Source organism: Artemia franciscana, chromosome 17, assembly GCF_032884065.1.
Source record: "Artemia franciscana chromosome 17, ASM3288406v1, whole genome shotgun sequence".
NCBI lineage: Eukaryota > Metazoa > Arthropoda > Branchiopoda > Anostraca > Artemiidae > Artemia > Artemia franciscana.
In genome coordinates, this window is record NC_088879.1 from 5,133,513 (window position 1) to 5,155,237 (window position 21,725).

Genomic DNA, 21,725 nt, shown 5'->3' on the forward strand with positions numbered 1-21,725 from the left:
GCTGCATAGGATCCCAATAAAAGAATTATTTATCAACAGATCTTTGTTTTTCTTTCAGTTGCTTCTGCGTTGTTGAGAAAAGAAACTCAGTCACTGTTCATATTCTACTTCCGTGATTTTTTAAGTAGGGGGTTTTATTATGGAGGGGATTTTATTTATTTATGTTTATGTTATATTATTTATGTTTATGTTATATTATTTATGTTTATGTTTATTATGCTTATTTATGTTTATTTATTCAATAAGCATCGACTCGTGCTAACAGTAACCAAAATTTTTAAAAGGAGTTTTCCACTTTTTGTCCCCAAACTTTTCAGAAGGCCTGCACAAGCACAAGTGTTCTCGTATACGCTTCCGGCATAGCAGTGTAAAACTTTGCATAAAGAGTAGAGAGTTGAGGAATGAGAAGCTCCCCCATGTACACAGCAATTTCTGTGCGTGTTAAATGTTGCTCTTCCCATTCATTTGAAAAAGAATATTTTTATTTGATTTCTTTCTACTGGCCATAGACCCGTTGTTTCCAGATTTACGTCATTGGTTTTGAATGGTTAACAAGGAGCTTTTTACCAAGATCAATGAGCCCTTAAATATCTCCCTATGATGCTTCAGCACCCAGTATTGGCGACAGAAAAAAAACATTGAGAAAAAAGAAAATAGATCACTGCTTCCTATGCGAAGAGGTAATTTTCATTAATGGTCGAGATGGGGGGGGGGGCTCTAATTACCCTAAATGGGGTTTTTGGCTATCGTGATGTCAATGGTTCAGTTTTCATTCCGATTCTACATCATTGTTGTGGGGTCTCAGACTATTTTTCAAAATTCTCGTACCTTTATTTTCGCTCTACGAACTTTTAGTCGAAATAATAGTTACAGTTAGTGAACAAAACAGTTCGTGGTAACGAACTGTAGCAAGGAGCGACCCGGCTCAACAGTAACCGAAACTCTAAAAACGGAATTTTGATACCAATAGTTACATCAAAAGAACCGAATTTTAATGCTGATTTTAAATATATAAGTTTTATCAAGTTTAGTCTTACTCATCAAAAGTTACGAGCCTGAGATAATTTGCCTTATTTTAGAAAATAGGGGGAAACACCCAGTAAAAGTCATAGAATCTTAACAAAAATCACACCATGAGATTCAGCGTATCAGAGAACCCTACTGTAGAAATTTCAAGCTCCCATCTACAAAAGTGTGTGTTTATTTGTTTGTTTGTTTTTTTCCGGGGGTGATCGTATCGACCCATTGTTCCTAGAATGTTTCTTATTATTTTAAAAAGTAGAGTTGTGAAAAAGAGTCAAACTTTAGCGTAAAGAGCGAGGCGTTGAGGAGGGGACAACTCCTTTCATATACAGAATCATTTATGTTCGTTTTAAGTTTTAATGTCGCTCCTTACTTGCAGTTAAAAAACTTTTTTTTATTTAATCAGCTTCAAATGACATTTTTTAACGTGTTTTAAATTTTTTGTTATTATGGGCTAAAGTTCGTTCTTTACTAAGTTAAACTTAAGGGGGCAACCATGATTTACCGGAGCATGGCCGTACTAGTTTTGATCTTTTCCTACGTTTTGTTTTCGTCAATTATCCAAGATAGTGATTTTATTTATAGTCTATCTTGGACCCAGGGGCGCCAATTAGGGAGGAGGGCAATCGTCGCCCCAGACTTGTAAAAAATACCTTCTTATTTCTGTTTCGTAGCAATTTTCTATTTTATCCTGGCTAACTGATCGTTTTGCCCCTCCACCTACAAGCCTTGCCCCCCCCCTTCTACATTTTCATGAATCATGAAGATAGGTCATGTGGACTAAAAATGTATTTTTATCCTCGATTATTCTAAGTTCGTGGGCTTGCTTTAGCGTCATAGATCCATCACAGGAAAATCTAAAGATTTGGCAGTAACTTTGAAAAGTTAGGTTAGGTTAGCCTACCACAGAGACGAAGTGTCTCGGCACTACTTTATTTAGGCTAGCGAAGCTTTTCTGGCTAAGTTAGGCTGGTCTTGGCTAGGTTAGCTTGTCAATGGGACACAATGTTTGAGCTTTGTCAAATAAAATAATAATAGTAATAGGCCTATGGTTTCAAAATAAGCAAAATACATTAGAACATTTCTCCCTCAGACTGAACCGGTTTTTGTCTTGTCAACACAACAGGGGTCAACTCAACCTCCTTCACTTTTCTCCTTCTGCCTTTCGTCTTTTTCGTTTGAGAAATTATACAAATTATAGAAATACTGGTGTAATATTTTATAAACAAAACGGACAAAAAACAAAATAAAAAAAATCCTGAATAATGTGGCTTCAAGTCTGGAAGCCTCTATAAAAAAAATAAACTAAATTAAACAAAACATCGAAGAAAATAAAAAATCAAATAAACTCACTTTATCGTTCTTCCTTGTTTTCTTCTTTTCTTTGATGTTTTGTTTAATCTGGTTTAGCTTTTCTTTCGTTTATAAAAGCTTCTGGACATGAAGCCGAAATATTAAGCTTTTTTATTATTTATAATCTGCTGTTTAGTTTTTTCCCACTACCTTGTTTTTAAAATATTACGCTTGTTTTTCTACATTTCCATTTGTTTAGTTTTGTAATGTGTAAAGGCAATGTGGTCTACCAAATTATTTTTTCGTTTGAATTTTTATTTGGTTTGAAGATCTTTGTATAACAAACTCAGCCCCCCGATGGCTTGGATTGGATTATGTTCTATTAATGAATTTTTATAAACAAAAAAAAACATTTTTTTTTCCTCCTTAAATAGTTCATAAAGCAAGATTTAATGTTCAGGCAATTTACATACACGTCAACAATGGTACCTCATTACTAGAGTTCCCCATGGGTGAAAGACGATATGATGCTGATTTATGTAACCTTTTGGTTGCCCCTTCCTCACCTTAGAGGAATGATTATTTCTCCTGTGAGAATTGCCCTCTTTAGATTGGAGAAGATTTCCATTTTTTCCTTATCTTTCCCTGGGAATAGGTTGTACTTGTTCCCGTGAGCTTTTTTCCCCCAAGGTTATCTCAGTAGTTGTCGACAAGTGACAATCTGTCGGGGCAGTCAATGGGAAAGAAATTCCTTTCGTCAGGTTCTGGTGTTAGGAAGAAGAGAACATTTGGGAAGGGAAAAAGGAACATTTCTTAAGTTTGAGGTCATGCTGCTTCACGCTCGATTAACTGTTTATTCATGAATATTTAGATAATTGAATTACGTGTTGAATCAAAATTTATTTCCATTTTTATTTTTACATATTATTTTTACATAAGCTGTTCGATAGCCAAATAGATTAATTCTGTAAAAAAAAAAAAAAAAAAAAACGGAGAGAAAAAAAAGAAGAAAGTACGTTCCTTTTTTTTTTTTTTTTTTTCATTATTGAGAATTGACAAAATGACAATTCTTTGGCGTTTAATCTGTGTTTTGAAAATGAAAAATGACGCATATGCAGTAGTGATAATTTCCTGGTTAGATTCTACAATAAGAACCAGAAATATCATTAACTTGCCGGAATATCTACAACAACCACCCCCCCCCTAAAATATAGCTTTGGCTTTTTTTTATTGACAATTGACAGAATTATGATATTTTGGCATTTAGTTTATGTATTTTCAGTATGAAAAATGCCTTAGGTAAACTATTGACAAATGAGGGTTAGATTCTACGATAAAAAGCAGGCATATCATTAACTTAACAGATCATCTACCCCCTCCCCCTATTGGTGGTCCAAAAATTTGGAGGGGAATTATTAACCACGTACGATTTTAATTCATTTTCTGCATCCTCGAAATGGAGTTGTCGAAAACATATAAAAATAGGAGGGTGGTGCAAAGGTGCTTCAGAAGGTATATATTCAATAGTTCGCAGAATTAGGTACATCTGATGCTAGCTTCAGATTTTGACTTCAGAGACAATAAAGTGGGAAAAAATAACAAAAAAGCAAACAGTAAATAAATTAATAATTTGAATATTTTGGCTTCATGTCCAGAAGCCTTTATCAACGAAATAAACTAAACCAATCTAAACAAAAAAATCAAAGAAAAGGGTAAAAACAAAGCAAAAACGATAAAGTGAGTTCATTTAACCTTTTCTCCTTTTCTTCCATTTTTTGTTTAATTTAGTTTATTTTTTATAAAGGCTTCCAGACTTGAAGCCGAAATATTCAGGATTTTTTATTTTGTGTTTTATCCGTGTTGTTTATAAAATATTATACCAGTTTTTTCTATATTTTCATTTGTATAATTTTTCAAACGAAAAAAAAACAAAAGGCAGGAGGAGGAATCCAAAGGAGGTTGTGTTGACCCCAGTTGTGTTGACAAAACGAAAACCGGTTCAGTCAAAGTGAGAAATTTTCTAATCTACCTAGCTTGTTTTGGACCAATAGGCTTATAAGCTTATTATAATTATTTTATTTGACAAAAACTCAAACATTGTGTCCCCTTGACAAGCTAACCTAGCCAAGACTAGCCTAAATTAACCAGAAAAACTTCGCAAGCCTAAATAAAGTAGTGTCGAGACACTTCGTCTCTGTGGTAGACCAACCTGACCTAACTTTTCAAAGTTTGCAAAATCTTTAAATCTATCACGCTAAAGCAAGCCCACGAACTTTGGAGCTAATCACGGATAAAAATACATTTTTAGTCAACATCACCAATATTCATGATTCATGAAAATGAATCGATAAACAATACGTCTACGATAAACTATAAATAAGTTCGATAGGTACCATAGGTACCCATTCCTGAAAAAGAATGCTGTTCAAGACACACCATTTCATTGACGAACGATTCCACAAATGAAATATTACTTCATTTTCTTCTCTTTTTTGTTGTTGTTGCTTCTATAAGAAGCTAGCCCTTCTCCTTGGCATACGCAAACTAGGAACATAACAGCTTATCTTAAATACTGAATCTTATTCGGAGGTAAGAGAAGTTATTCAGCCTAAACAAGGTTGTCATTAAGCTTAGGTGCTACACAACATAAGATACATTTAGGAAAAAAACACATAACAGGCACCATAATTAGCTTTTTTTTGTCAATAAAAACAAAACAATAAACTCTAAAAAAAAATGATACAACAAAACTAATTACGCAGAACTAATTAAACCTATTAGTTGCTACATATCATTATTGGGAAAAAAAATCTTAGGAGCTACATAACAAGGCCATATCAAGGGGAGTCCAGGGTTTGAAGCCCCCTCCCCCCGAAAAAAATTCCGTCTGACAAAATTGCATATAAACAAATTCTGTTAGAAACGTTTTGATGTGTTTTTACCCCCCCCCCCCCAGAAATCCTGGATACGCCCTTGCTACATAATAGCTAAGGTAGCTAAAGTATACACGGGCACAGGGAAAAAGAGTACTGGAGATATACCCTGTCCAAAGACCATTGTATGGGAATTCCTGATTTTTGAAGAAAGGAAAGTGGGGAAAAATACAACCCTTTCCCACAAAGGTAAAGAAAAGATAAAACAGAATCCAATCTAAATATGGCTACTCTCCGAGGGGAAATGGTCATTTCTCTAACATGGGGCAAAGGGACCCAATATGTTTCATCAAGCAGCTGCCTATAGCATTTTGCAGATGGGGAATCCCAGCAATGAGACCTCATCAAGTCAGTTTTGATAACTTACTATTTTTGTTCTTTTCTTGGCAATAAGCCAGGCGAGGTGAAAAGTTCGAGTAGGTTCATGGAAGGACTTCAAATGGTTCTGTTAGTAATGGACATATAGAAACAGTGGTCAAAATAAAAAATAAAAACTGAAGTTAAAAGTGCTAGCAAAGTTGAGGTTACCTACTAGAATAATTATAGTTTCTAGAAAAAAAATTTTCAAACTTTAATCCTCCTCACTCATCAGAAACATTTACCCGTGTATCCCCACTTGAAAAAAATTTATTTAAGTGCCAGTAGTTACAGCTCTGTTTTTATTTACCATCGATGTTTTGTTTTTATTTAGCTCATTAAAATAAGACCTTGACCGAGATTTTATTATGCTAGTTCTCACCCCGCTCAATGTATTCTTTATACCTTTAAGAATCATCGATTTCGTTGCAAATCTTCACAATTAGTCTTATATTTTCCCACTTACTTTACATAATAGGGATGTGTTAAAGCATTTTGTTGTTGTTTTTTTTCTTTTTGTCTCTATTCCCATGTAGAAATAATCTATTTCACTATTCGGAGATGCTGTTGGATTTACATGGAACTAGACCTCCACTCAGATACAAAGATCCGTTCAGCGTGGCAGCAGCTGTGGCCGTGGGTCACATCTGTGGAGCGAGACAAGCTACTGTATGTACCAAATGAGACCCAAATTTGATATAGACGCAACAAAGGTTCTATATGTTATTCTCAACTAAATCTAATTGAGATGATCCAATTGTTCAAATGGACGCGGATTACAGAACACTAGCTCTTCGTTCCCTGGGTTCTGATCAAGTTATTTATTAGATCTGACCCATACGCAAAGACCAAGCCCAGTCAGAAAACAAAGCGCTACAACCACGAGTCTAGATTTGGCATCCCTATCCGTGAGATATGCTTCGGCTAAGAATTTAGCCGAAGCTAAATTCTTCGGCTAAAACCCCCTTATCTCGTCTTCTTGCCAGAGGTCGAATTGATCCTACGCTACGAAAAAGCGTAACTAAGACCAAAATTGCAACTTCTGACTATGCTTGGTTGAGGCCTACACGAGGAATTACAAAGAGAGGGGGGCTTGGCACCTGCCACCACCGAAATTCTAATCATCTCTGATTTCTGGAACTTTGTTAATGGCTCCAAACTTCTGACTATGCTTGGTTGAGGCCTACACAAGGAATTACAAAGAGAGGGGGGCTTGGCACCTGCCACCACCGAAATTCTAATCATCTCTGATTTCTGGAACTTTGTTAATGGCTCCAAAAAAAAATTAGGACATTAGCCACTACTTCTCATCAAGTTTGACTGAAATTGAACAGCCTCTTCTGGTAAATATCTTGATTGTAAAAATATAGACCTAAAATCCTCATCCTAGAGAAGTCGGATCGTTATCGACCCCAAAAAGGCGTTACGCGGAAACTTGGTTTCCACCAAAATGTGTTGAAATCCAATCAAAGGTTCTGTTAGATATTATGATTATCAATATGATAGCGCTGCTGGAAGCCCAACTTTTACTTCAAGTCAAGTTCTGTAGAGTTCTGGCAACTTCTTCCATTCCCACTCCCATCTATAAAGTTGAAATGCCAGATAGACTTGGTTAGTCTGTTTCTGAGCACAATACTTACAAAAACATGGAATTTCCAAAAATTTCCCAAATCTTAAATTTTACTAAAAAACAATGGAAATTTGAATTATAGCAGACTCTTCCAGATCTAATTCTTTGAATTAGGTTTGAATTTTGTATTTGAACCTAATTCTTGAATTTTGATGCAGAATTTTCAGTCTCCAAGAGATAATTCCATGTTTCATATAAGTCCATCTTTACATGTTGCTTAAGAAGTTAACTTTCAGAGATAGGACAAGTTTTTCACAAACTTGAGACAGGGTCTTCTCCAGTTCAAAAACCAATACAAAACAAGTTCCGATTTCCAACTGTTACATTTACAGAGATAGAGACAGCTGATCAAGAAAAAAAAGGTGAAAGCAATAAAATTGCTCAGCAAAACAACTAACACAGAAAAGGGCGGTGAAGTGTTATTTGTGCTCAACCGACAACTACACTGACAACAACTGACAATAACCGAAATTGAAAGTTTAATTCAGTCAATCCTTTTTACTATACACTTTTTACTACTGACAATTCAACTGACACTACTCAACTGACATAACTGACTCAACTGACATAAATGACTCAACTGACTTTACTTTTTACTACTGACAACTACACTGACAACAACTGACAATAACCGGAATTGAAAGTTTATTTCAGTCAATCTTTTTTACTATACACTTTTTACTATTGACAACTCAACCGACACAACTGACTTTACTTTTTACTACTGACAACTCAACTGACAACAACCGACAATAGCCGAAATAGAAAGTTTAATTCAGTCAATCTTGTTTACTATACACTTAAAGGGTTTGAAATAAAAGGGAATATAAGAGAGTAAAAATGTGGTCTTTTTAACCAATAAAACTAAATTTTTACTACCAAAGTTTTACGTCGATCCACATTAGAACCGGCCAGCCTCTTATTACTGTTGCTCTAAGGAAGAAGAAACGAGCATAATTAGGACATGTACTCCGTATCCAAGAAGGCAGCCTTCATTGGCTAAAATTAGAAACCAGACGGCAAAAGAAGACGAAGTCGTCAAAAGAACACCTTGCGGCGAACTTTTGATAGATATCTGAGGATAGCTGAGAGTCGTCAAAAGAACACCTTTCGGCGAACTTTTGATAGATATCTGAGGATAGCTGAGACCTCATTAGTGCCTGAATGGGAAGACGTAATTGCTGCGGCACCGCATTGGGGCGAATGGAGAAGCTTACTCGACGTTCTATGCGCCAACAACGGCTCCGTAGAAACGAAAGTGAGGTTTACCTCGAGAAATGAAACGTATTTAAGTTACCCAGCTGAACAGTTACCACAAATAAAGTTGGCGTTGATGGTTTTTCGCAGAACAACTAGAGAAATCTGAACCCTTGAGCATTCATTCGACTTTCTATGAAGAGTAGTCCTCATGATTAGTTATGGACCAGCGAGTATATGTTATTGACAGCAGTTAAGGCAAAAACATCTCTCTGAATTTGGAGGTTAAATTTAGACTGGAAAAGTAGGCATTACTTTGAAACCTATGGAAGAGGTTCCAACTTTTGAAGTATTTGATTAGATAAGGTTGGGTAAGTAAAATGTGGCAGATGTTCAATGGTGACCAAGTAAAAATTGTTAGGTAAATTGTAAAGACATGAGAATCTGAAAGCAATCCCAATATAGGGGAACCTACGCATGTTCGAGTTAAAAAAATTTGAGAGTAGACATCGAAGCTCCCCCAGTCAGCTATTTATCTGGGACTATTAGAAGAGGACACATTATCGGAGAAGTGTACGTTGACCTTAGTTTTTGCTTCATCAAAATGCCAAATCTTACAGCTCACTGATCTTAGGATAAAGTGCAAGAAATTCTCAAAACTGCCTTGTTAAATCTTATTATGTTGGTACTCCTTATTTATATAGATACAATCAAACGCAAAAAAGAAAATGTCAAATCCAGGGGCAGGGGAACTCTGGGCCCTCCCGTGGGATGTTTCAGGCGTCCTCATTCCGTATTTTTTCTGTTTTCTTCTCAATTTGGTCATTTGGCACCCTTGTCAAATTGCCTCCCCCTGATTTCGCTCTAAATCGGCCTGTCGTCCAGGCAGCAAAAAAAAATGTTTTTTATTGTGATGTCCTTGTTTTAGAAACAAAATGCATTAAAAGGAGTCAATTTTTAAGTCAATTTTTAATCTTACTATTTTGTTACAGTCATCTAATTCATTTTGGCATTCTATATGTCATACTATTCTTGTATACAGTCATCTACATTTCTACAATATTTTGTTCTCATAATTTGTCTCTTTTTTCACCTGCTATCCATATAAGGAGACATTCAAGTGTTTTGCTCTTATACCTTATGGTCTCTATTTCCCATGTAGAAAATCTTGAAGTCCATTATTTTGAGAAGTTGTTAGATTCAAACGGAACTAGAGAACCCTTGAGAGAATATTTTTTGCTCATTGGAACTACTCAAGTAACTCTTACAGGATGCAATCAACTGTTACAGAATCCTGTAATCCTAATTCTGCTTAGAAACTTGAGAATTTTCAAAGAACAAAGGACTTTGAAAGAGCAAAGTAGCATTTGGCAAAGAAGATTTGTCGATGATTTGGCTCTGATTATTTATATCCATTTGGAGATGTGCTTGAATCCCTTATTTGAATCCCTTGGCCACCATTTTAATCACCGATATAAAATGATGAATTTGTGGCGTAATCCAGGCCATATCCCAGGGCGGATTGTCGATTTTGACCCCCCCCCCCCTCGAAATTTTTTTTGTACTCGGAAGAACGTAGCAAAAACGTAATCAGCAAAAATATCCATTTGGAGATATACATATTTGGAGATATGTGCATGCTATAACATTTGCCACATATCTGGCTACTGGAACCAAAACCAACAACATTTAGTAGCATTTAGTAAGAGTGATATAGCATTGGTAGAGAAAACTGATCAATGATTCAGCTCCGATTACATATAATTGGAGATATCCCTTATGCTATAAAATTATATCACATATGTCACATATTTATGTCACATATCTAGCTACTGGACCAAAACCAACTGCATTTAGTGACATTTGATAGAAGCAAAATAGCATTTGGTAGAAAAGATTTGCCGATGTTTCATATCTGATTATTTATATCCCCTCTATAATGACAATTTCATGCTTTAAATTAATTACACATCTGGCTACAGTAACAAAACCAACCACATTTAGTGGCATTTGATAGGGACAAAATGGCATTTGGCAGAGAATATTTGTCAATGATTTATCTCCGATTACAAATGCTTGCAAGTATCTGTTTTGCTGCAGAATTTGTCACTAATCTGGCTACAGCAAAACCAAACTGCATTTGGTAGCATCTGGTAAGAGCTAAATAGCGTTTGGCAGAGAAGATTTGTCAATGAATTATCTCTGATTACAAATCCTTACACATTTCTGTTTTGCTACAAAATTTGTCACAAATATGGGTGCAGTAACAACGCCGACCTACATTTACTACCATTTGGTAGGAGTAAAATAGCATTTGGTAGAGAAGATCTGCTGAAGATTTAGCTCTGATTACATACCCTTGCAGATATTTGTTTTACTATAAAATGGGTCACATATAGACGTCTTTTAAACGACACAGCTAATTGTGTTGCGAGAGCAACACTTTGGTTTTGTCCTTTTTTTTCTTTTTTTTTTCTATGTGTCCGATCTCAGCTTATTCCTGGAAACTGGTAAGGGTCTAACCTTTGCGGTTTTTACGTAAAGTGTGGACCTCAGGCCGGATTGATGTTCTTCACAGAGCTCTTGCCTGGGGCCAAAAAGGATGGTTTTTGCTTGTCCACGAGCCAGAGCCTATGGTGTGCAAAGTGAAGTGGAGTTATATAGCCTATGTCAGAGAGGAGTATCTGAAGTTTTGCAGCCAAGCTTTCGTTTCATCAAAGCATGTTTCTGCTTTCGAGTGGAAAGCTCCGTTCTAGCAGGCAAGCAGGCAGGCACCACTTTCAAATTGAAGATGGACTAAAATCTATAAGCGTTAAATATATGCGGCAGTTACCCGGCCCACAGCCAATATATCTTCTCTGAGTGATAAATAGAAAAATTTACAGAAGTAAAATGTTGCATTTTCCCACGGGTCCGAAAGTGCTGCCATCTATTGTTTCTATCCATTTCTGTTGGTGATTTCAGCCAAGTTTATCAATAGGTTTTTCGGACTTGGAATTGCGGTAGAGAAATGGTATCAGATGTGCCTAATAAACTTTAAAAGTTCTCTCATTGCTAAAGAAATTGGAGCTTATCCTTTGCTCCTTTCTAAGTGGTGACTCTAGAAAGTTGGCCTACGACAAAAACAAATCAACTTTTGAACTAAGACAGATAGATTTTTTTAGCTCTTGATGAGCTGATCAAAGTATATGACATCCATTTTTTGGAACAAAAATTCCTTCCTGAGGTATACCAGTTTGAAAGTTTCAAGGGGTTAACAACTTCAGTAGTAAGGTACACATTGAAACGAAATCTAGGTCGATACAAATTGTGAGACATATAGAGGATTTGTAAGCAACAGTTGGCTGTTAGGTAATAATCACCTTAGGCACTGAGGGGTTAGCAACTTTTGCTAGTTGGTGTATTTATTATTTGTTTCCAGTATATCTGATGGTAAAACCAATTTGGTTCCAGTGGTAAGACATGTAGGGGACTTGTATGTAATAATCTACTGTTACACTACAATCAACTTCAGCAACGAGGGGTTTGTAACTATGCTAGTTGGTGTACCCATTTATTTGTTACCGGTGAACTTGATGAATATTACGGGAGAGGGACTTATAAGTAAGAATCGGTTCACTTTGGGCGAAAAACGGCTGTTAGCTCATAATCCTCTTCGGCAATGAGGGATTTGCCACTTTTGCTAGTTGGTGTACCTATTATTTGTTTCCGGTGCATTTGATGGTTAAACCAATTTGGTTCTAGTGTAATAATCCAGTGTAATAAATGTAACTAATAATCGGCTGTTGGGCTACAATCATCTTCAGCGATGAGGGGTTTGCAACTTTTGCTAGTTGGTGTACCCATTTATTTGTATCCGGTGAACCTGATGTCTATCACGGGAGAGGGACTTGTAAGTAAGAATCTGTTGGGGTAGAAATTTGTATAAATTGATGCAGATTGTATTCGATCTCTTTAAACCTGACAGAATTAAGTGTTTACGCAACGGGTACAAACGATAACATAAAACAATGAGGTAGTTTCGCAATAATTAGTGTCACCTATGGTATTTTAATCCTGAGAAGTTACGGATAGCTTTATAATACCAACTAGATTATATAAGATATTGTTTCAAGTTTTTATCCATCACGATGTCTACGATTGAAAAGGATAAAGTTCAACTGGCTGCAAAGTCAATTTAGTCCCTTCTTTCGATATTATTTTGTAGTTGTTGTTTTTTCAACGCTGAGGAACAGCCTTTGGTCATGTGATAACTGATTGCGTTCTTGTTTGAACATACCGTTTTAAAAACTTCGATAGACTGACAACTTCGTCATTTAACCGATAGTGAAGAAACAAGCACAAACGAGAATGTAAAACAATGAGATAGTTTCGTAGTAATTAATAGAATGTCATCTATGGTATTTCGATTCTGAAAACTTAGGGATAACTTTATAATACCAACTAGATTATTTAAGACACTGTTCCGAGTTTTCATCCGTCACGATGTCTACGATTGAATAGGATAAAGTTCAACTGGCTGCAAAGTCAATTTAGTCCCTTCTTTCGATACTATTTTGCTGTTGTTTTTTCAACGCTGAGGAATAGCCTTTGATCATATGATTACTGATCTATAGCGAAGAAAAAAAACCAAAGTGTTGCTCTCGCAACACTTTAGCCGGCGAAGCCGGACAAAGGTTGCCGCAACACTTAACGTTGCCCGGGCAACGTAGGTCTAGTTTCACCTGCTATGTGGTTAAGTTGCGTTACATCAACCATAGTTTTGGAAGCTTAATCAAGCCCTTTTACATTGGGATAGAGTCCAAATCCAGAAAACCATCATAGCCATCGTCTAAAATTGTGACAATAATCATAAGCAAACTGCTGAAAAATTATAAACGTGATGGAGACGGAGAGAGAAGCTGTGATGACGTGTGAAAGACTTTCTAGGAAAATTTTATTAATACATTTTTAAATTTTATTCATTGCTTGTTTGCACTACGATGTCTCTCACGCGTAAATTATTAAGTTATTTATGATGCCGGATCGATGTGAGTGACGTCAGAAAGATATATATACAATACCCAATTATCACCGTGTTTAAAGCAGACATTTACATAGAAAAAAGCAAGACGTAAAATTAAATAACAAATACCAAATTTTTTCTTGCGATTTCCCGAAAGCTTTTTTTATGATAAATGAAATATCTCATAAGATGACAATTAAAAAAAAAACTTCCAGGTACAGGAAAGCAAAAGAAACAGAGAAATAAAATTCAAGAATAAGGATTTTACGATTTTCAGGTGTCCTAGACCAAGGCTGCTTCCAGGGACAGAATTACAAGTTTTGAATTTTTGACGAGCTTTTATTGTAGCCCCCCCCCCAAAAAAAAAAATCCTGGATGCACCCTTGTTCAAGACTCACAACATTACTACAAATTCCAAGCATTATTGCAGTTTGGTAGGTTATTTTTCTACTTTCGTACCTCTTTAGTGTCCCAACGAAATATGAAATTTTTGCTATCACACCACAGCAGATATTCAATTCTAAGATCTACCGAATCATATTTTTGAAATTCGGTGTCAACACTTTTGATTAAAAATGAGTTGATTTTTTTTCTTTTTTTTTGCCGAAAAAATGATAATTTATATTTTTCTTAAGTAGGTTTATGTTCTTCTATGGGAGTATTATCATAATTCTGGCTCCGTGATCAGATAGATCTGACACTAACTAATCTGATGACATGAGTACCTTGTTCTTTTGGTGCAAGTTACTACCACTGGCTTGTCGTGAAATCGCTTGTTTGAGAGGGAACATATACCTCAAGCAAGAAAAGAAAAAAACAAAATTTAAAAAAAAATAAAATCCTTTAAGTATTTTTCAATCTAATAGTTTTTTGGGGAATTTACCAGATGATCTGACCCTATTTACTCACTTTGAAGGGATGGTGTACAAACCTCAACTTGAAGGCAAAAAGCATAATCTCGCTATTACCGTACGACGACCATATTTTTTAGTCTTAAAAATACTTTTTTTGACCAAGATGTGCCTCTCTTGATTCTCTGCTAACAGAGAAATAGATTAATTTGCATTTTAATATTCAAAAATTTCAAGTAAGTTTACCTAGGGTCTGATCCTCAAAAGAAAGACAATAAAGCTTACATACAACTTTAAAAACTTAAAAACGTACGCAACAACCATACCTTACCTTACACCTTACCGCAACCCAATTTTGTAATTCCACGAAGTAGCAGCGAAGCCCGTCAGGTAACAGGTATAAAAAAGAAAAATAACTATCCTGTAGTTTTTTCTAAGAATCAGTTAACCATTATTTGGCTCCCTCCCCAACTTAAAATTCAAGGCCATCTTCCTCAATCCCCTCCAAAAACTGTGCCTGAAGTTTTCGCCTCGGTCACCAAGAGGTAAGAGAGTATATTTACAAAAACTCTTATTTCGAATATATTCATCATCAGATACCTTATCCGTCTGCACACGGAAAAATAGGAAGTCTTTTTTTCCAAGACAGTGGAATTCAATTCAGTGGATATGTCGGCCCTATGCTCAAGGGCCGTCTTCAGTACAACACCAGAAAAAATGTATACATATATATATATATATATATATATATATATATATATATATATATATATATATACATATATATATATATATATATATATATATAATAATGTGAGAATTAAATGCGACTTACATTAAAATGTGAGAATTAAAACTAATAATGTTTTTCAAAGCTTTTTAAAAGCAGCCCTAGCTGTTCAACTAGGAGTCCTGGTTGAACCTGGTATATATATATATATATATATATATATATATATATATATATATATATATATATATACATATATATATATATATATATATATATATATATATATATATATATATATATATATATATATATATATATATATATATATATATATATATACATTTTTTTTCTGATGTTGTGCTGAAGACGGCCCTTGGACATAGGGCCGAAATATCCACTGAATTGAATTCCACTGTCATGGAAAAAAAAGAAAGAAAAATCCCTATTTTTTCTACTTTGTGTTTGTCTACTTGATTCTTAATATTTTTACTTTTTAACGAAGGAAAATAGAGATTAACGTCAAAATTGAACCTGAGACCACGAAACTGGGAGTCTGAAGCTCTACCATCCAAGCTAGCCAGGCTTGTTAGTTGGTTTTATACCTTTCGTATCTTAATACACACAATAAAGGGGTTTTCCCGAGAAGTTACAAACACTTATGTAACTACAAGACCTAATCGTGATGATTGGTTGATTGCTTTGATTGTGCAAGAATCTGATAATTTATTTTTGCCAAGGTAGATTCGAATGACGCTACAACAGGTTTTTAGTCTCGCAATATTTTACCTTTAAAATTAGTATTTACCTCATAATCTATATTTGAAAAAAAAGCGAAGAAAAAAGAAAGAATAAATTAAGATTTATAATACTTAGGTTTATGTTCCCTCTGCAATTTTTGGTGACTCATTTCTCTGCTCTCAATTTGGCTATCACTCCATAGCTGAGATTGAGTTCATTCCATCTACCGAACTATCCATTTTTAATTAGTTCTACGTAGTTTTCTCGATGGAAAACACGTGAAATACTCGTTGAAAATTGTTGAAAAAAATTTAAATTTTCCCATTCTTTAAGCAAATTTAGATCCAATAAATAAGACTCATAAATTAAGATGTTTTCGGTCAATCAAAATTTTTTCCTCTTGATTCATTGCTCTAAAAAAAATGGGTTAATTTGTATTTTTCCATTTCCAAATTTCGCGTAAGTTTACCTAGAGGCTTGTTCCTCAATAGAAAGACATTAGCTGTTGCTTCCTTTTCAAGCTTCCAATTTACTGAAAATCTATCATCTGCAGGAAATTAGATGCAAACCATCGATTGGAGGGAATTAAATTATCCACAAAATGAAAGCTTTTTGTGTCTGACATTTAGTTGTTTCTAAAGAAAAGGGATCTTTGATGGAGTACTCCTTGAGATGAAAGATAGATATTGACTCTTCCCTCTAAATTGATGCTTAAACTGCCAAGACTCTCTCTCACTCTTCCTTAAGATTTAAGTTAATTGCTTATTTGACTTAAATTGACGGTACTACTGGTTTAATTACCTACCTCTATTAGTTCAGATATTAGTTACTAAAGGATACTGATGTCTATCAGGGAATGAAGGGCATGCACCCCCCTCTATTTTGGAAACACATTTTTTTGGGGGGAGGGGGTGGTATTTCTAATGAAGTTTCATTTTGGTATTTTTATTAATACAACTTGAAAAAACGACAAATTTGCCACACACACCCCCCTCCCTAGATTTGAAACTACAATTTGCTCCCTCTACATTTTCGAGAGTTGGCGCCACCGCTGATGGGGCATCTTGTATATTCGTAAATAAAATAAACAATATAAATCTTTATTTGGACTTTTTCAGCTTGATTTAATTTAATTGAATATTATTTTTATCTAACTGATTATTATTAAAGTTGATAACATGAACACAGCTTTATAACATGAATTAAAATAAAAACTTTATTTGGGAGTTTTAAGATTGTTCTGATTTAATAAATTATATTTTAATTCAGTTTATTACTTAAGTTGATAAATTACCTGTTTCTATTAGTTCAGATACTAATTACGGCAGTGGAATCTTTAGCTTCACAAAAATAATTAAATTAAATATTTATTTTGATTTTCAACCTGCCCTATATAAACAGGAAATTCAATCATATCAAAACTGAAAAAAATAAAACTATTTGCAGAGAAATGAAGGTAGTGTCGAGAAAGGGGTTATTTATCTTAAAATCATAGTAGTTTAGAAACCACATTAACCACTCCTGGAAGGTACAACTGGGTCAACTCATTTCCCGATCCATGTTTAGGCTGGACAACTCACTGTTTGCGAAAAGTAAACAATGAAAAATAAAATCAAAGAAATAATCAAAGAAAATAAAGAAATAAAATCAATAAAATCAAAAACACTCTTGGGACCTTTCGTACGCTAAAGACATATTTTCCAGACTTTAACGCTAAACCAGACAATCTTGCATGGTACCTTTATATAGTATAAAGGCACGTCTAGACTCTTCGCAGTTGACTGCAGCCGTTGAGGAGGGCAGTAACCAAGATGTCTTTTTTGTGACGTCTTTCCTGGTGCTAAGTCACTAAAACTTAGGGGAAAAAATGCCACCGAACAATCGTTTACCTTGGTCTATTCCCCAGAATGTCCAGATCTGTGATCCAGTAGCACTAAGTTTTTCTTCCTCCTGGTGTTAATTACTGAGTTTTTTTCAAGGGGGCGAACATAGCAGTACATAACTAGTGGTGTAATCCTGTGGTTTTCATCCTGTGGCACTTTTCTGAATGAGTAAAGAAGCGATCTGCTTCCAAATTAGAGTTTAAATATCACTTATTTTGGTAACTATAGATGGTATAAATGGTAACTATAGTTTCATTTGATCTAAATAGTAAAATTTTTCTATGAGAATAAATTTATGGACAGTTAAAAACCTGAAAACCCTGAGCCTGAAAACCCTTAAAATTGCCGCTGGACCTATACTTCACCTCTGTCATCACAGTAGCTTCCAATATTCTAGTCTTTGTTCATAAATTTATCTTCCTATTTTTCCAATTTCCTTGGCAAACATCCAAAAAGATATAGTTACTGGTCCTCTCAGCTGTTTTGAACAAAATGGCTATATCAAAATTTTCATTGTATGTGACTGGGGAATTAATAGGAAATTAACTTTTGAATCTCAAAAAGGACGCTTTTTGTGACGTCTTTCCTGGTGCAAAGTCACTAAAACTTTGGAGAAAAAATGCCACTAGACAATCGTTTACCTAGGTCTATTCCCGAGAATTGTGTCTGTTAAGATTCCCTTTAATGGAATCAAACAGAAGGGTTTTCAGGCAAAATCTAGCTCTGAAGGGCATCTCTAATAGAGTCGCAGCATCTTAGAAAGCTGCTCTTCAAATATTGAGTGCGAGGTAGCGTCAGAATACCAAGGTAGCGTCGGAATGCCCCTTGTTGGTATTCCGACGCTACTGCTTTCTAAGAGTAACAAATAATATTAATAAAATCGTACTTTAAAAGTCCGTGGGACTCCTTCTTGTCGACAGGCGATGTAAAGACAAGCTGAAGCAATAGCATCGTTGGACCTTCCTTTAAGTGATTTTCCATCATGAACCTAGAATAAAATAGAACTAGAATCCCTCTTCAAGCACTAATAACACAAAGACTATCACACAAAGAAAATACTATTTTGAAATAATGAAGGGTTGTAAGCTTCTTGTTTTTTAGATTGCTCGCAATGGAAGTACATTTCGTTTCCTACGGATATACCAACGACAGACAGAGATATGAGCCTAAAGTCAGTGAAATAACCTAGCTAGGTATATATATATATATATATATATATATATATATATATATATATATATATATATATATATATATATATATATATATATATATATATATATATATGAATTGCTCGCTTTGATCAGAAACTGGATTTCTCTGTAGTTTATGCCTTACGAACTTCAGTAGATTATTGTTTCCTTGTAATTTTAGTATAGTTTTTCAGCAGTTGTGAAATTTCTAGCTTTAATAGCTACGTAATTTATCCTGGACAAATTAACAAACGAATGTTCAATTGAATCTATATACAAAATATATATAAATTAAATAGAAGTAAGGAAAAGAAAAATCATTCGTAAAATCAAGCACCAAAAATAGGTCAATTTAAATAAAACTAGGTAATTTATATATACAAATTAAATAGAAGCAAGGAAAAGAAAAATCAGTCGTAAAATCAAAAACCAAAACTAGGTCAATTTAGATCAAACTAGATAATTTATACATGTAAATTAAATAGAAGCAAGGAAAAGAAAGATCATTCGTAAAATCAAGAACCAAAACAAGGTGAATTTACAAAGAAACAACTCGAGTAATTTCTACGATTGGCCAACCGTTTCAGATCCAATTTCGCCCAAATTACTAAAAAGCCATTGGACTTGGGAAAAAAAGTTCCCAGCTATCCCCGTCTAAAGTCAATAAATGTCATCGCGTAATTTTTATCACTGACGCACAAATTGCCAGGAAAAAGATTTTCACTGAAGAAAAACTTCCTATGATTCGATAAAATATGACAATCTGAGCACAAACATAAGTGAGAGAAAAGATATGTTGAATAATAGATAGCAAAAATGGAGATGATTAATGAAGAGGAATGCATAGCAGGAAAAGGGAAAATGTGAGTCCACCTTCAGCTGTAATTAAAGAATGATATAAAGGACTTAAGAATTAGGCTACGCTTAAATGAGTATCGAATGTGGATTGATCCAAAAAGTAGCCTCCCTTATTTTTGTCTAATATGAGGAGGAGATATAAACAGAACATTTAATGTGTGTATCTGAAGGACTTTAGAATGAAGATTTTTGAAATTATACAAACCCACTAATTATAGATAGATATATACACATAGATAGATAGATACGGATACAACAGATCAATGCTACTCCACTAGTGGTTCTATGCCTGAGCATGAAGGCAAGCTTCCACCCCACCCCCCTTCAGTTTTCTAGCATGTGGCATTAAATTCATTTTATTTTATATTTTTACACTCCAGATTATGAGGCCTAAAACCAATACTGTGCTACTTCTTAAGGCCGTATCTCAGATTTTGTGACTTTTGGGACAATGGCGAAAAACTGTTTGCAAAGCTTTTCTCAGAAGTAGGGTCAGAAGGGCAATGTAGCTCAGGAAAACCGAACATACATTGCCCCGATGATCCTTTCTTTCGAAGTAGCTTAGCAGACAGTTTTTTCCATTATTTGAGAAGTTGAAAGATGTCCAAGGTCTATTGAAAAAAAAATGTAAATTTTTACATAGTTTGCTTCAATTTGGAGGGGAAGAAACATTTCAGGATGCAAGATTCAAATTAAAATTAGAAATATGGATAAACATAAAAGAGTAGGTGTTCAGTTGATGGCAGGGCTGTTTGAAGGGGGAAATTCTGTGTTCCAGCCCTGCAGAATCTTGCTTCTTTTGTTGACACTATTTTTATCATTGTTAAATAGTTTTTTTTTTTGCTTTTCATTATCCTCCCAATATCATTCTTGCAAACGAACTTACAATACAATAACTTTTTTGAGTTGTCTTCTATTTTTTGAACGTGTTTGCTTTAATTTTTGGTTATAACCATAGCTCTTCTAGTTCCTGCATTTGACTATTTATTTTAAAATTCCATAAAAATGTTTTCAAACTAACAAGATATCTTGTTAGATATCTCTGTCTTTGCATAACGGGGATATTTACCTAATTTGATAAGTAAAGGAATATTTTAAACAACGTCCTTCAAGAAAAAAAAAGAAATAAAAATTGTATAGGTCATACTTTTTCCTTTTTCTTGACAATTGCATGCTTAGACTTAATTAAAATAAGTTATTGTGTAGTTATTTGTTATTATTATAAAACAAGAAATGAAGAAGATATAAAATTTTAGGAGATTTTAAAGGAACATTTAAAGGAAAATTGTATGAATTTTAGTTTTGTTTGTTTTGGAGAAGATGTGACTTGATTTGATTTAAATAAGGTTATAATCGTTTTGTTGATGAGTGTAACCCGGTATGGTATGGTATGGTATGGACACGGTATGGACATGGCATTTAATTGCTGCCTCTTATATGCAGATAATTTTTGCCTTTTATTATTCTTGTTATAGTGCACTTATACGATGTTATATGTAAGTGTTTTTTACCTTATTTACCCCTAGTCAACCCTTTGGTTTTGGGTGAATCATATTGATTTTTGTACGTAGATTCTTGTTGTTAAATAAATATACCATACGACGATCCACAAAATACTACGAATCACCTATCTAGCTCTTGAGACACCAACTTCCAGGAAAAAGATGGCTTTTTTGAGGTAACAAAATAGCATATATTTGCACTTGATTTTTAGGTAAATACACACTTTTTTTCGATTTTCATCTTTTATTCATTAAAAACGAAACTGATTATATCACTGTAGGCCAGCAGAAGCCCCGTATTTGCAGACTAAGGTATGTTCCAAATTGTTTAGGAGACCAGAAAAAAACTTCGCAAAACTTTATGTGAATATTAAATAAAACGATTGCAGGGTCTAATAACTTTGGTATGACTACTAACAGCATGCGTTTTTGCAAACTTCTTTTACTTTTCTTCCATGCCACCAACAAGGGCTTCCTGAGGTGTTTGAAGCATAAAGTGTTAAGATTAAACCGGCATAGACATACGTAT

At 34.5% G+C, this 21,725-nt stretch overlaps 1 protein-coding gene across 4 annotated transcripts in view; it reads right to left on the minus strand.

Moving 5' to 3' along the window:
* Positions 1-21,725, minus strand: part of LOC136037726 (transcription initiation factor IIB-like) — a 177,904-nt gene that overhangs the window by 70,835 nt on the left and 85,344 nt on the right. For all 4 annotated transcript variants that reach the window (XM_065720497.1, XM_065720496.1, XM_065720498.1 and 1 more), the window contains exon 6: positions 18,530-18,631. In XM_065720497.1, the coding sequence (XP_065576569.1) occupies positions 18,530-18,631 (102 nt within the window). The remainder of the gene's footprint in view (positions 1-18,529; positions 18,632-21,725) is intronic.